Source organism: Protopterus annectens, chromosome 12.part0, assembly GCF_019279795.1.
Source record: "Protopterus annectens isolate FY-2018-M chromosome 12.part0, PAN1.0, whole genome shotgun sequence".
Taxonomy (NCBI): Eukaryota; Metazoa; Chordata; order Ceratodontiformes; family Protopteridae; genus Protopterus; species Protopterus annectens.
The window spans coordinates 845,560,299-845,577,627 of NC_056746.1; the positions used below are offsets into that span (position 1 = coordinate 845,560,299).

Here is a 17,329-nt window from a genome sequence, read left to right on the forward strand (position 1 = left end):
CATTTCCATAATGACATATAATTAATAAACATATTTTCGGCTCGTATAACTAATGATGTTAACTTGGGTTTAACTGGGAAAAAACTCTCGAGTTGAGTTAAACCTTCAGTACATTTTATTTCTGTTTGCCGAATTAAATAGAATAATTTAGGTATTGGGAAGCATCCGCAAAACACATTTAAATAAACCAAAACGAACCAGAAAGCAACTGAACCCCTTATATGACTGAGGCTGAGCTCAGTGCCCCCCCCCCCCCGCCTCTTTTTTCCCCTCCCCTAGTCGGGCTGCGGATCACAGCTTTTGTAACGCACATTGAATGGCAAAGCTGGGGAAAACTGTTGGAATATGTTGTGAAGCAGAGAACACAAAAGATTAACATGGTATTAAGGGCCGGTGACAGAGAAAAACATATGCAGAGGACAGATACAAGCGCTTACTAACCCAGAGAAAGAGTGGGAAGACAGAAAGGAGAAAGGAAGGAGGACTCAGTTGGAGGGGACGCCTGCAGGGCTGCGGCGTGGACACTGCGTTAGGGTTGGAGCTGTTTCCACCCTGGACGACTAGCAGGCAGAGGAGTGACTGGACAGTGAAAGAACCCCGAAACGAGCACATTTGACTAATATTGCGCAAGACAAACACCTTTATTTTGTATGGGCTGTGTACTCTGTTGTGTCTTCTGCTCTGCTCTAGCTACTGCTGACATCGGTGCAAAACGAGCAATTCCTCGAAAAGATGGTGTGGAGGATGCCAGCTGAACCATGAATCGGGATGCCAGAGCAACAGAGGAAGGTAAGTGTGGCCTTAATGGCACTGGTTTAAGTATTTACCCCGGCATTATGTTACGTGAGGGTGTGTCATGGACCGCTGCCTTAAGATGCTTCGTTGGGTATAGCAGTTAGCAGGCAACGACCTGTGTCCTAGTTCTTCATAAGGTCTCTGAAATTCAGAGACCTTATGAATACATTTGTTCAGGTACAAAACTGTGCTCCCTCCTGGCCAGTGTTACATTATACTGCTCCCATACGGTGCCGGCTTTACAGCCGTGAATGTTTTGTCACACTTGGCTGCTTGTGTTCTGGTGTCTGAAGAGGGGGAGTGAGGGGTGTGCCAACAAGTTTTGTCCCCTCGTAACTCCAGCGTTACGCCATTCATTGCGTTATACTTCGTTATTTACTAATGACAGCGTGTTATAATGAATTATCATAGGTGGTCCTAGAGAGCATGGGATGGTATAATTTTTTTTTATTTATATCGCCACTTAAACAAGCAAATGGTTTTATGTCTGATGATCTGGAACTGCATGTACTTGTTTAGGATCCCCGACCTTGTCAAGTTGGAAACGCCTATTATTAAACCCGTTTTCTCAATATAATGCAACATATATTTAAAGGAAAATTATAGGCAGGCCCACTCGTGGTGGCATTTAAGGCGCTGTACTGTAAGCATTTGGTTTCAGTAAACCACCTACAGAATGAAGTTACTGGTCTAGAATCTGAGATGGTTTAAACTTTGGTCAGTGGTGCCCCTTTTTAACGTTGACTGGCAGAAATGTTTGTAGGTGCTTTGTACCTGCGAGGATCGTTTTGGAAGTAACTGCTTTTGTTCCCCATACAGAAAGAAAGACAAAGGATTTTTTTTAAAGTAATATTTTTCTTGGAGTATTGAATTTGTGTCAAGTGCATCCCTTGTGAACTGCCACAGGATGATGCTGGGCTAAACAGCCAGACAACCTGCCCTTAGAAAGGCATCTCTGTAGGCTCTGTATGTTTTCTTCCAGAAATGTTGTTAGGTCAGAAGCAATATTTGCCTCCAGGGACTTTTTTGCCAACAAAATTCAAAAAGCATGACAGCACCTCTTATCTGACTGGACACTTTCCATATTGTACAAGGTAGTGAAACAAACATGTTTGCACAAATATTTTAATGAGAAACCAGGAAATGTAATTTGTTTTTGTTGTATTAACGGGGCAGATGTGTTAACATATGTGTGCCCATTTTCAGACATGACGCAGAACAGTGCAAACCGAGATATAGGATTCTTAATTGTGTAAACTTATTTGCTCATTTATTTGTCTTATTGACTGGTTAAGTGCTCTCATAAATCATGATCATTTTCAGCCTTACAGTTTTGTTGCCACTAGTTAGACATTAGATACTATCAGCCTTGTGTTATTCAAGTGCTATTCTTTCACAATTTGCAACCATTGTCTTTTGCTCTGTTAGCTCCTGTTATCATTGCTAATGTAATTCAGACACAAGGCATCATCACACATCAGTGTGTAAACAACAGTAAGATACCTTCTGAGGAAGTTATGTAAAGCTTGTGAACAACCACCTTGATTTCTCATTGGTAATTTGACTTGGTTGACCATAGATTTTTTATGAAACAATTATAGACTCATTGTGGACTGTTGCAACTGTTTTTATTTTGGTTCATCTCCTACCTTTCTGGTTGGTCACAGAGGCAGTGTCTGATATTAGTTCCTCTTCCATATATCTTCTTTGACTTTGGTGTTCTGTCAGGTTCCACTTCAGGTTGCTAGATGTTTACTGCGTCTAGAACTCATCAAGTGAAAATGTATCATTCCTGTGTTGAAAATATACAGCTTTACCTATTCTCTCATGACATTATGTCAGTTGTGAAGTTTTTGGCAGATAATCTGGATTGTGTCTATCAGTAGATTGTTTTGTAATTGTTTGAAATTTGCCATGGCTATACATGCTGCATCCATGGATTCCAACTACCCAGCTATTACCCCTTTATTAGTTGTGGAAGTATTAGTTTAAAGTTTGCTTCAGACATGCTCATTCTCAGTGTTAGACTTTTACTCAAAGACTAGGCCTCTTCTCTCATTAAGTCTTTGTGCTTTCAACTAAGGCATATAACTCAGATTAAGCATCTTCTCTCACCAGAAGACTTATATGTCAGTAGCAAGATCTTGGTTTCAATCCCCTTCTGGTCTCCTGTAAATCCCAGTTTTCTACACTGCTTGTAGCTCCTGAGTGGTAGTCCAGTTTTACTGTTGTAGGCTTTTAGATTCTCCAGTGACTACCTGTTGGATTGTGTATTTTCTGAAAGGGTATAGTGTGTCTTACCCTAAATTGGTTCCGCTGACCTCATAGAGGTGCAGGCTGCCTGATGACCAGCCTTCTTTCTTCACTTATCCATTTTGAAGGTTCTAGTAGCTCTTTGGGTGCAGATAGTGTCAGCTGGGATTTGGTCATACTCTTAAAAAAAACCCACAGCTTTGGAACTTGCTATCTTAGTGGCTTTGGAAGTTACCAAACAGTAAGGGGCTTCAAGAGATCTATAAAAAGCCATCTTTTCAAGCTCAACTTTTAACCATTACTTATAAATTTAATTTTAAACTATTGCAACTTTTACTCAGAATGTTTGCCTTACATTCAAGAGTGTAGCCACAATGTACATTTTTTAAATAATTTACTTATTTTGCTCAATGACGTGCTAAAATTAAAATAAAAAATGGCATGTTTACCAATACTGCATTTTATTTTTGTAGAGTTTACTTAATTAAACACTTTTTACCTTAAGTATTTTATTTCAAAATGAAAAAGGTATGCTGTCCAGAAAACATTCACTGTCTGGGTTGGGGAGAATCTACACGTTTGTGATGGAGTTCTGCATGCATACTCCCAAATCTTAGCTGCATCCCTGCTCACCTGGTCCATTGCCTTGTAGGTTCATTATCGGTTATTTACTTTTATGTTGTTGTTGTTGCTTTTTATAAATACTTAAATAGCCTTTGATTTTATTAGTGGACTTGCATTAGTCATGTCAAATTATGGTTGGCTTCAGACTTGCACAGGACTTCATCCCTTTGTATTTGAAGTTTAGGTGTAGAAGTAAGGATGCTGCTTTTTCCTTTATTGTATCCCAAATGCACACTTCCTGTCCTGTACTACATATCCATAATTTGTACACACAGATTGCAGCAGTAGTTGTATTCTAGCAAAGCCAATTGGTTAATATTTGATTAGTGCACTACTCCAGTGAGCAAATATAAATAAATAAAAAAGTAAGAAGCATCTGTGTTATGGCATCTAGATGTTATAAACATGGCTGTACATTCCTTTAGTGAGATTTATTATCCTGACTTTGTATTTCACTAACACTGAACCTCATTTCAACACTTACATGAACTTCATGGAACCATAATAGCTTGATAAGGGTTATAAAAAAACCCTCTGAAACTCTCAAACTTTAGAGTTGATGTGTTATTACTACTAATTTTATTATAATCATTATTATTATTATTACTATTATTATCTATATGAGGTCATAAAGCTATTATATGTTTTCAGATGATTCTAGTTGGAATTCCATGCACTCTCTGAAGCTTCACATGTTTCTCATTTTACCTAATAAAATCAATGTTTGTTCATCTTTTCTTATTAAAAAAAAATAAGGAAGAAAAAAATCCTACTCCTTCTCTACATAGCAATAATCCTGCAGTAATGACCTCTTTATGGAGTTGTCCATGGTCATTTACATTTGTTCACCATCATGTTTGAATCGGAGTGGCTAGTCAGAAAATAGTTACATCCAGCATCCATACACACAAACATTTTGAGCGCCCCATTCAAATCCAGATAGGAGATACCAGATACCAGCTTTAGAAATATTAAACTATACATAGATGCAGTGTGTATGTGTTACTTTGCACACACCATCAACCAGGCATTTTTCTGTAAGTTTCTATACCTGCACCACCTTCTAGTGCCCACTGTGGGAGCAGGTAGGCTTTCAAACAGAAGATCACTGTTTTGATCTCTTAGTTTTCTTCTAACAGCTGGTGGCATCCCTCTCTCCTTGCTCCTAAGCTTGGGTCATGGGGGCAGCCTTTTCACTTTACCAATGGAATATCTGCTTAAGTACACCTGTTAAATAATGGCATGTAAACAAGTCTAATTCACTCATAAATAACCGTCTGCCATGTGCAGTTGGAGTTCTTCTTGCACTTTTTTCCTTACTTATTGAAGCTCCACTATGTTTAAACAAGCCAGTCCTCCTCTTCCAGATAGCTTAACCTGCACCTGTGCTGTTTATAGTAACCATATTGACTGGTGCACAGTCAGAGCTCCATCCCTCTGCACCTGAGAGCTAGAGAGGCAGGTGTTTCGCAGAGATGCTGCATATTATGCATACAGTTTTGTACACATGCAGACTTTCCCAGTGGGTCACATTCCAATGAATTCCTCTCAGTGTAAGTGACTTACTACAGTGTAATACCTAGCTATAAAGCATACTTTGACCATAGCAAGTAGCGTACATTGATAAGAGTGCAGTGAGATCATATTCTGATTTCAGGCACTCCTACCGTGTACAAAGAGAGCATCTGGGAAACAGACAAAAAAAAAATTAAGCTTATTTCCTACCTTTCCTGTTAAGTGGTATAGACTATTTGTAGGCTTCTGAGCCCCCAAGCCCTTCTGTGTTTGAAGGAAGCCTTCTAGCTTGTTTTTTTTTCTTATAACTAGCCAGTTTTCTAGTTTCAGCACTCAAATCTGTTTCTTTGATCTCAGCACTTGTTCAGATTAAAAAAAAAAAACAAAAAAAAAAATTTCATTTGCTTTTACTGTACTTGTGTTTCTACCTACTTCATTTTACTTTTGCATCATCTTAAACATACTCAATTGTATTTATTACTGCTTGGTGTAACTCATTCTAAGCCTTTTGGTTTAAACACTTGGGCTTCGGACCAGTTGTTTTGCACTGAGAGGGTTTGTGGTCTGCACTGTTGTGGCAGAACAGGTAGCTTACATCCTTCTAGGTTGGGAACTGCTGACTGAGGGCTCAGTGTCTGTTATTCTAAAAGTGTATTAATTTTGGTTTAAGCACTTGGGCTTTCAGGCCAGTTATTTTACATTAAGAGGGTTTGTGGTCTGCACTCTTGTGAGAGGAGAGGCTGGACTCTGCCCTTCTGAGCTGGGAATTTCTGGTTAAAGGCTTATAGTGCATGCATATCTGAACTGCTTCTTACTGAAGTTGGTGTGCCTTGTTTGCTGTGGCATAGACTGGATTCGGGCCTGCTGGATCTAGCTTTGTTTGTGTAACTTGAGCACTAATCCAGACATTCTCTAAAAAATTCAATTGTATTTATTACTGCTTGGTTGTAACTTGATTAAAGTGTAGCTATCATTCTAAGTCTTTTGGATTAAGCACTTGGGCTTCAGACCAGTTGTTTTACATTAGGAAAGTTTGTGGCAAGCACTGTGGTGGCAGGACAGGTAGCTTTCATCCTTCTAAGTTGGGAACTGCTGATTGAGAGCCCAGTGTCCAAGTGTATTAGTTCTGGTTTAGGCACTTGGGCTTCAGGCCAGTTATTTTACATTAAGAAGGTTCATGGTCTGCACTCTTGTGGGAGAAGAGGCTGGACTCTGCCCTTCTGAGCTGGGAATTTCTGGTTAAAGGTTTATAGTGCCTGAATATTTGAACTGTATCTTACTGAGATTGGTACACCTTGTTTGCTCTAGCATAGACTAGATCCAGGCCTGCTGAATCTAGCTTTGTTTATATGCTTGTTGTTTGTTTGCTTGTTATTTCCCTGAAAGCTAATTCCACCTAATACGCGGCTTCTCAGCGCATCTGTGGATCACTAGTGATATCTGCATTGCTTACTGTACTTATTTCCTTGTTTCACTTGAAAGAAAGTTACTGTTTGTTGTTTTTGCATTTAGTTACTTGTAACACATTGCACTCAAGTTACCTGGCACTTGCTCACTAAAGCAATTATATAAGTCAGCACTAAAAATTAAAAGCACTACACCCTCACTCCCCACTGGCCCTTGTTTTCAATTATTAAGGAATTCCCAATATTATTCTAGCATGTCCAAAGGTCAGTTGTCAATCTCCTCTCCGGTCCAGCTGGTGAATCTGGGAATCTTGAGGCAATGTTATAACTGCCTCATGTACACAGACAACCCTCTCCTCCTCCCACATAACACAAATACTTGAGAGATGCAGCTATTTAGCCAAACTGGAGGCTGAACTCTCTCAACTCAGGACTGGCAAGACCAGACAGGAGGAGAAGGCAACTACACACACCACAAAACCAGCCTCACATAATGCTACCACACCACTGAATCAAACACATAAACACACAAAGACATACTCGGAGGCTCTGAGAAAAATTTACCTAAACAGCAGAGGCCTCCAAAGCAGACACCCAAACAACTGCTACCTCAAGACACCCCACAAGCAACACATAAACCACAAAAGCAGTGTGCAAAGCAGTCACAGCCCTTAAGGCCAAATACAACACCAAACATACTTGTCATTGGTGACTCCATAGTCAGACACACTGACGTCCCACTCACCAGGCTGAACAAGGAGAGGGTCACAGTAAGCTGCCTATCGGGCGCTAGAATCCGCCACATAACACAAGCACTCGGGTCACTCCACGGCAAGTACAAATATGACACAGTCATTGTCCATGCTGGTGTGAACGACCTGAGACGTACCTCCCTGGACTACATGAAAAGAGACATAGAGGAGCTCTCTGATTATGTAGCCCAGGCAGGTATGACCCTGACCCTGAACAGTATCCTTCCTTCACCAAGAATGATGCCACAATATAGAGACAAGATGATCAGCTTTAACAATTGGCTTAATGTCTGGTGTCATTCAAAGGGGATCCAGTGTCTGTCTGCCTGGGATGACATGCTTGACAAGCCACGCTGCTTCGTGAGGGACGGCTTGCACCTGTCACCCCTAGGATTCCGGATATTGGCTAAGGCTCTTGCCACCCCCATAGTGCCTTTTTTAGGCAAGGCTCAAATTCTAAACCTACCACCCTAGAAAACAAAAATGGGAAGAAACTGAGGGTAATGCTGCTCAATGCCAGAAGTCTAAATCTCAAAATGCACGCACTCGAGGCCCTTCTCAGTATGGAGAACATCGATGTCTGTGCTGTAACTGAAACCTGGTTCAAGACTCCTGAGAGCACCTCGGCACTATTAGGTTTTACCTCATATCATGCGTTCCAGCCCCAAAACCTGGACCACACCACAAAAGGAGGGGGTGTATCCATATTCATAAAGGATACCCACACCTCCAGGTTGGTGGCAATGCACGAAGCTTCGGAAACCATTCAGGTGCAACTAACAATAGGCAAAACTGCTCTACAAATTGTAGCATGCTACAGGCCACCCTCTCAAACTCAGGAACCCCACACAGCCTTCCTGAAGACACTGGAGGGTATAAATGTATCTCCAAACACCATCATATTGGGTGACTTCAACTACCCGAATATAGACTGGGAACATTACTCAAGCCCTAACTTTCTAGCCCAACGGTTCCTGGAGTTCATAAATTCAAATGCCATGGAACAGCTAGTCACTGTTCCCACGAGAGGAGAAAATATACTAGATCTCATTATCACAAACATGGGGACAAAATGCTCCACACCGGAAGTATGTCCCTCATTGGTGAGATCTGATCATAAACTAATCTCTCTGGAAATCCACATCCCGCCCCCACCCCAAACAAAAAAGACCACAGTGAAGAACTTCTCTAAAGCAAACTTCACACTACTCAAGACTGGTGTGGTATCCTTCAAGGCCCCTGAGCCAGTGGAAACCACAACCCAAGCTGTGGAAGCCCTTACAAATGCCTTCTATGAACACCTCCAGGACTGCATGGATCAGGCAATCCCAAATAAAACCAAGACTCTTTCCACAAAGGGCAAACGTCCAGTCTGGTGGACCCCAGCCATTAACAAACTTTACAATAAGAGGAGAAAGCTATTACATGATAGAACAAAATCCATAAAAGGGAAGTCACCCCTGATCATTATTAGTAAAAAATACGAGCACTCATAAAATCAACTAAGGCCAATTTTGAGAGAAAAATTGCCATGGATTCAAAGGACAATCATAAGGCCTTTTTTAGCTATGTTAGGAACCTGGGTGGAAACTCCCAGATATGCTCAGAATTAGTCCAAAATGATACAAAAATCACTGAACCCACAGACATTGCCAACATACTGGCAGACAAGTTCAGTGCAAACTTCACCCCCCTCTCCCCCCCCTAAAGGAGAGATAACTATCCCAGCGGAGTGTAGCCTCCCAGACATCTCAAATGCGCAGGTGAAAGCTGCTCTCTCTAAAGCTAAAAACACAGCATCAATGGGACTGGATGGTGTGCCCGGCTGTATGCTACATGAGCTAAATGAGGAATTAAACCCGCACAAAAGGCAGCTGTTTAATCTCAGCCTTACCACAGGATACGTGCCCAAGGAGTGGCGTATGGCAACTGTGGTTCCACTCCACAAAGGCGGTGCCTCTACGGACCCTGGTAATTACTGCCCCCTAAGCTTAACAAGTCTAGTCTGCAAAGCTATGGAGAGGATCATAATGGAGCTCATAATCAAAGATATAGGGGACTTGCAGACATTGGACCCGACCCAGTTTGGCTTCATCAAGGGAAGATCATGCCTTTTGAACTTGGTCGACTTCTTTGAAACAGTCACCAAAGTCATTGATGAGGGAAAGGCAGTCCATACAGCCTACCTTGACCTTGCAAAGGCTTTTGACACAATACCCCACTCGGGTATTGTAGAAAAACTTACCAGCTTAAATGTAAACCCATATGTCACAAGATGGGTTGCAAACTGGCTTAAGGACAGAACCCACAGGGTTAGAGTTGCTGGCGCTATGTCAGACTCCAAGCTGGTCACAAGTGGTGTCCCACAGGGCTCGGTCCTTGGCCCCCTATTTTTCGGCATCTACTTCTCAGAAGTACAGGCCAACATGGGAGGACTTTGGCTGACAAAGTTTGCAGACGACTGCAAACTGGGCGCCATAGTGGAAAGTGCATCGGACACGGATATCCTTCAGAAGGGACTCACGGAAACAGATAGCTGGTGCCAGAGCCATGGCCTGAAGTTAAACGCCAAAAAATGTATAGTCATACCCTTCGGGAAAAACAAGGTAACCCCAAGCTACCATATAGGTGGCAATCCACTAAGCACAGAAGAGGTTATCAGGGACCTGGGGACCCAGGTTGACAGTGGCCTTTCTTTTGACACTTACGTTGCTAAAGTGGTTAGAAAGACCTTCTACATTGCCCACCTGATCATGAAGGGATTCACATCCAGATCTAGTGAGGTCATTGTTCCCCTGTACTCTTCACTTATCAGACCAATGATCGAGTATAATACCCCATTCGGGATGTATCTCACCCGACATCTGCAGCAATTGGAGAGACCCCAAAATTTCCTCACCAAAAGGTTAAAGGGACTCCAAAATCTGTCATATGCTGCCAGATTGAAGAAACTCCAGCTCTATTCAGTCAGATACCGTCTGCTCAGAGGTGACATGTGCCTGACATACAAGGCCATGTCCAACCCGGAATTAATGGACATGCTCCACCTCAAAAAATCTAAATCCACCAAAACCACTAGAGCAAGCGACTTAAACCTTAGCACGGACATAAATAGGACGTGCTGGAGGGATAGATTTATCACTCAGAGACTCCCTATGCTGTGGAATAAAATCCCGGTCCATGTGAGGCAGAGCACCTCGCTGGCTCTGTTCAAGAGAAATCTTGACCTGTGGATGGGAGATCATAGGTTTACCCCGGGAATCATCTCTGTGTCACTGCTGGACAGAGGCATAACAAACTAATGGGCACAGTATTTTTTCATATAAGGGGTGGTGTAAGCCACAAAAATTTGGGCTAGGCTTATAAATGCCTTAGGGCAGATAGCCTAGTATAAACCTATGAACCTATGAACCTAAATCTGATGCAGTGCCTACTGCAGCAAGACCTGCAACTTCCTTAAGGAAGACAGAGCTTCGTTGTCAGATGAAGCTCAAAGTCCCCCCTTCTGGCTTACCCTTTGTTATAAGGTCTACAGTTCAAACTTGAATTGCTGGTTTTGGAGTTTGTAACAAAATCCCAACATCAACAGTCCAAATGGTAAATACATTTTGTTAATATAAGACTGAATTCTTCTGTTTCTATATGTAGATGAGTTTTGAGTAATGTTGGTGGTTGGTCCTTATTTCTGGTCTAATAGGTATATCAAATATATATTATTTTCATAGCAGGACTGGTGCTATTTGAAACAAGTTACTCAAACATTTCCAACAAGCTCCTGCATAAGCAAAATTTAAAGCTGATCTAGAGTGCTGGCTATCCAACATGGTTTATGAACCTGATAGTGTGGGATGCAGAATCATGTTTAAATAACCCCATCTGAAGTTTGCAAGGCTGTTACCTTATTAACACTGAGCACTGAAAATTGAAGATTTACTGCAGAACTGTATAATGTAGTCTCTGTTGCTGTACTGAAGTTCTGTAGTGACATTGTATATTTAACATGCTATTCCTCTTTTTCAAATATCTTCATATGAAAGTTTGTATGTTGCATGCAGCACCCTGATAACTTAAACTACTAAATGTTAAGAATTCATAATACATCTATCTAGGCAGTCCCAGCTAGCAACATTTCTGAAAGATAACCTCATGACCTAATAGATGTAAATGAAATGTTTGCAGTAATAGGAAGATGCAACTCACTGTACCCATGAGATACAGCTTCCTAAACCTTACTGCAATACATGACATTTTATGAATTTATTTACTTATTCATTCATTCCATTTATTAGCCAAGATAATCTGAGTTAGTTAAAGCTAATTTTTAGTTGAGGCCCATGGAGAAAAGCTCCACAATATGTAGTCAAACAGAATAGGTAGGACATGTACACAGAAGGCATATATACAAGAGGTGTACACAATATAATAAAACCCAGTACAGCAAAAATATTCAGAAACTGGGGCTTAATAAATCTCACTTGCTGTTTACCAAAAGTCATTACATAAAGAAGATGTAGATCACTAAAACTCACTGCAGCCAATAGATGATGCTCACTAGAAATCACTACAGCCACAAAATACAGTTCACTAATACTCACTACAGCTAGGAAATACTGTTCAAAAAATCATTCCAACCATGAGATGTAATTCACTAAAACTCACTACAGTTGGTCTATGTAGTTCCCTAAAATTCAATGCTTCCAGGAGGTGCAGCTTACTAAAACTCACTTCAGCCATACACTAATAGATGCATTTCACAAAAACTGAATGCATTCAGAAGATGCAGATGTACTGATAATGCAGCCAGAAAATGCACCTCACCAAAATCCAGTGCAGATGGCATCTCACTAAAACTCACTGTAGCTGGGCAATGCATTGCAGCAAAACTCACTGCATTAGAGAAGTGTCACAATGTGCTTGCATCTCAGTAAAGACCACTGCTAACAGAAGATGTAGCTCACTAAAACCAACTTTGTGCAGAAATGCAGATCACTAAAATTTACTACAACTTGGAGGTGTAGCTCATTAGGTATTGCAGCTCACTAATTGCAGGAAATAGAGCTCTTATGGAGTGTATGCCTGCACGATGATATGGCATCCAGGGGATACAGTTCACTAAACTCTAAATCCAGCACATGCAGGTCTCTAAAAGTCTACATCCAAGAGATGCAGTTCTCTTAACTGTACTGCAAATAGCAGATGCATTTAACTAATTAGAAATCAGGAGATATAGTTCATTAAACTATGCATCAAGGAGACTGAAGTCACTGCAACTCACTGCAAACAGGAGATCAGCTTACTATATTCAAAATATTCTCCTTGACAAAGTACATGGCATCCAGAAAATGCAGCTCTATAAATGTATTGCATATAAGGGATGAATGCACACTAATGCAGGGCACAGGAAATGCAGCTCACTATAGCAAGGATATTCTGCTTAGGAAAGCTCACTGAATCCAGAAAAATGGAGATTACAAAACTCACTGCATATAGGAGATGTATGCATGCTAATGCAGCAACCAGGAGATGCAGCTCAGTGTAACTAGGAGATTCAGTTCATTAAAATTATCTGCATCAAGAAAATACAGCTCTCCAAACTTTCTGTATATAGGAGATGCATACCCTATAATGTAGCGATCAGAGATGCAGCAAACTATAACAAGGATATTCAGTTCAGTTAAACTCACTGCATCCAAGAAATGCAGCAGTCCAAACTTACTGTATATAGGAGATGCATGCACACTAATGCAGCAATCAGGTGAGGTAGCTTAATGTAATCTGGAGATGCAGTTCACTGAAACTCACTGCATCCGTAAGACGCAGCTTACTAAAGCAATGTAACCATGAGACATAGTCCATGAAAACTCACTATGATAAGAAGATTTAGCTCGCTAAAATTTGCTGCAGTCCAGAGATGTAAGCATGCTAACACAGCATAGGGTCCCTTAAAGTTACTTGGAATTTATTTATGCATGTATTTATGTATGTATGTATGCATGTTGGTTTGTTAACCAGGTAAGTAAATTGCTGAGCATGCCCTTTTCAGCCTGGGCCTTTTAAGTAAATACAATGAGTAAAATCAGTCTTTATTAAATAGATGTTGTTACAAATATAACAATACAACAAGGGAGTAGACTGTAACCATTCTTAAGAAACATTGCAATGTTATCATTGTTAAAGTATAAAGAAGACAAGGGATGCCAGAATACAGGCATCACTATTGCACATTAACAGTATAAACTGCAGTCATTTTATACAGTACACATGAATAGCATAATAATATTAGCAGTAAGTGATTGACTTTGTGGGGATACTAGCTTCTACAATATGTAATGTGAAAAGAGCTATAGCACTGGGAATTCCAGTAGCTTGTAGGTTCACGCACTGCACTTGGTTAAATACATATTCATATCGTTGAGACATGTTGAAAACAGGTGAAACAGTGTTTGGATGTTGAACGTCTTCTGTATGTTTAGGACTGATAGGAACAAACTGCTCCTGGTCTGTGCCTTCGAAGTGCAAATGATCACACGTATCTGGGGAAACATTATTAGAAGATGAAGTCATGCTAGAGTTTAATTCTGTGCAACACTTAAACAAAGAAAGTAATATACGTTGAAGTACAGATTGAATTAACTAAATTATTTGAATTGTTAAGGTCATTGTGTACATTATCTGAATTAGTGTATATTTGGCTACACTAAACCCCATGATAGGAATGGTGTAGTTACCCTGTCTAAATGTAAGCTGAAGATAGGTTAATATAATGTCTGACTTTACAGTATTTCTAAAGCAATTATATTTGTATTCACTTTCTAGATGAGATTTTATTTTATTTTTTGTGAAATGTATCACATCATTGAATTGTCTAATGTTTTCGGGAATAGAGCTTCAACAGCCTGGTGCTACCTATGAGAAGGCTATCAGTAGTTGTCAGCTTGTGTGGGCATCTCGCTAGAGACAGAGCTTCACATCCTCAAACAGAGGAAGTCCATTCCCTTTCAAATAATCTGCTTCTAAGTAGGAACAGTAATGGTTATATAATAATTTATAGGTAAGGTTTGGAGAGTTTGGGACAGTGGCATTCCTTATTGTTGGACAGATGCATCATTTTGAAAGTTTTATTTTCTGTGATTTGGAATAACACAAAGTTTTGGGGAGAATATGGAAATGATAAATAGTGCTCATTCTAACCTGGGCTGCAATATATTGACTTACAACTCATCTGTGTTGAAATGTCAATAAACTGGATGTTTCATAAGAAACCTTTAAAAGAATGAGCACCATGCTGACTATTATTTTTGTGCAGAGAATGAAAGAGAGCATGGGGTTGAGTATGATTCCTAAATATTTTGGGGCTGTAGTCCTTGATAGGGAGGATCCAGTGTGGCCATAGGTTGTGAAGCATTCTTAAGACATTGCAGGGTACTGGACAGTATTATATTAGTTTTTGCTGTATGAGCCAAATCTTAAAAACAAATCCTGTTACTGCTTTTCATTGAATGCACTGCCTAATATTTTCTGTTTGTTGCTTCTCTGTTGAACAACATGCTGTAGCACATTTGTAGTAGTGAAATTCTTTGTATTTTTGGGCTCTTCATTTACATCTCTATCATCTGTATTTTCTTTGAGTTAGATAAATGGGCCTCTTGTAAATGGGTCCCTGACCAGATGAGACCAGGCCAGTTCACCACATTAAAGAAGATTTATTTATTTATTATTCATTTATTTTACATTTGTTAACCGGGAGAGTCCAACTGGGCAAGCTGCCCTTTTTCAACAGAGGCCCGGGGAGAAAACTTCCACTATAACAACAAATATGTATTTCACTGGCAAGGAACAAAAGCACAAGAGAACAGAAAAAATATAAACAAGTATAGTCACAACAGTGAAGAGGCATGAAATAATAAACATAATATCAAATAATTATAAATAATATCTAAAGACAACTACTGGTATTGTAAGGTTAAACACACATTTGTGCAAGAAATCAAAACAATGAACGTACAGCTAGGAGTAATCAAAGTAAGACAACTATCATTGAAAGTTAGAACTTTCCATTTGATACAAAGATGAAAGCTTAACAGACAATTGTCAGCTGTGATTATACAAGCACACATTAAGTATGTGTGCCAGAGACAGTTGCATTATGTACAAAGATATAGAACATAATATAATGACATGATACAGTATTTTGAGAGAGGTGAAGTGAGATCAGAAAGTTGGAGTATTCAATAGAAATGTTGGGGTCAGGGGAGGTGAGTTGGAGGGCAGCAAAATGGAAATACTTTCACAAAAAAGTAAATAAAAATCATTGTGGGTACATGTAAATGAATAAAAGAGCTTGTGGGTTGGCCTTCTCCTATCCTTTTATGCCTTTAAATAGTCCCACACAGAGGTGTTATACAGTTCTTAAACTGTATCTCATCCTTCTGGAGTGTTGCTTATATAGCTTTAAACCTCAAACATTAAGACTAGTAATCTGTAAAAATTAGTTTTTCCAGTCATAGAGGTTTTGTGTTCTCTCACACAAGAACACTATTGCTAGAGTACTCTTACCAGCACAAAACAGTTATGTAATTAGTTTTACTTTTGGCAGAGGTAAATGCAAACAGAAATAATTGGACTTTTTATTGGTAAAGGGTGCAGTCTGTTATCTTAAAACCTTTAGATTAAGGAAATGATTATATTTAAATGCTAAGTGGACATGTGTGGTGTGTGTATGTATGCACTTATACCTGCATATATGCTTACACTGGACGTAAGCTCCCAGAGATAGATACTTACGATGGGTGCTGAATGTACTCTGGTTGGGTAAAACACATTTGAATTTTTCTATTTCACATTAGGATCAGTAAGATAAGGCTGTAAAAGCTGCACTAATAGCTGTGCTGATGTGCACTTCTACTTCTTTCGGCTTTTTCTCGGTTAGGGGTCACCACAGTGGATCACCTGTCCGCTCATGATTGGCAGTGGAGTTTTACAGTTTCGAGTTGCCAGCCCAGTGCCCAAGCTTCTACAGAAAGCACACACATGCACGCACTCATGCTTAGGGCCAATTTAGAGTGTCCAATCCACCTACAACATTTCTTTGGGATGTGGGAGGAAACCGGAGCACCTGGAGGAAATCCACATGACCACAGGGAGGACATGCAGACTCCTCACAGAAGGCACCCCAGCTGAGGATCAAACCAGAGAACCTCTTGCTGTGAGGTGGCAATGCTAACCGCTGCACCACTGTGGCCGCCATGCTGTGCTGATGTGCACTTATTATTAGCCATAAATATATCTGTATAAATATATATATGTATATATATATATATATATATATATATATATATATGGATCCCTATTACATTATTAAATTACCATAAGACTAGAATTTAGAAACACGAGATGAAAAGATCATAAACTCACATAAATGAATGTCAACAATGCTGAAACTAGTAACAACAAAATAGCTACTACGCATGTCAGACAGCACTCGGTGGCTCTGAATGGAGATCATGCTGTAACAGCTTCTCAATTTAAATACATCATATAGGATAAAAATGTTCCATTTTTAATGATCCTGAATGGAGAATGGAGATCGCGGTACAGTGAGGGTCAGGAAATGTATCATTTTCCCCACTGTAGCGTGATCCCTGAGTTTGTATATATAATTTGTAGGGGGGAGTGGGGGGTATAGGGGGGCTTGCAACCTATAAAAAATGTTGAAAAAAGTATATTTTTTGTTGAAATGATGTGTTTAAATGGAGAGATTTTTTTTTTGACTGCAGCTCAGTCTCCATAGTGTCTGACATGTACAATAGCTGTTTTGTTGTTAATAGTTTTGGCATTGTCAATATTCATTTATGTAAGTTTATGATCTTTTTGTTTTGCCTTTTTAAATTTTGGTCTTATGGTAAGATATATATATGTATGTATATGTAAATCGACATATTTACAAACACACACACACTCATATGCATCCATGTATACTAGGTG

The 17,329-nt window shown here is 39.9% G+C and overlaps 1 protein-coding gene across 1 annotated transcript in view; it reads left to right on the top strand.

Moving 5' to 3' along the window:
* The first annotated feature begins 266 nt into the window (after positions 1–266).
* The window catches only part of SAMD10 (sterile alpha motif domain containing 10), a 1,883,599-nt gene continuing 1,866,536 nt past the window's right edge, over positions 267–17,329 (top strand). The window contains exon 1 of the mRNA XM_044089888.1: positions 267–789. Coding sequence (XP_043945823.1) covers positions 759–789 — 31 coding nt within the window. The 5' untranslated portion in view covers positions 267–758. The remainder of the gene's footprint in view (positions 790–17,329) is intronic.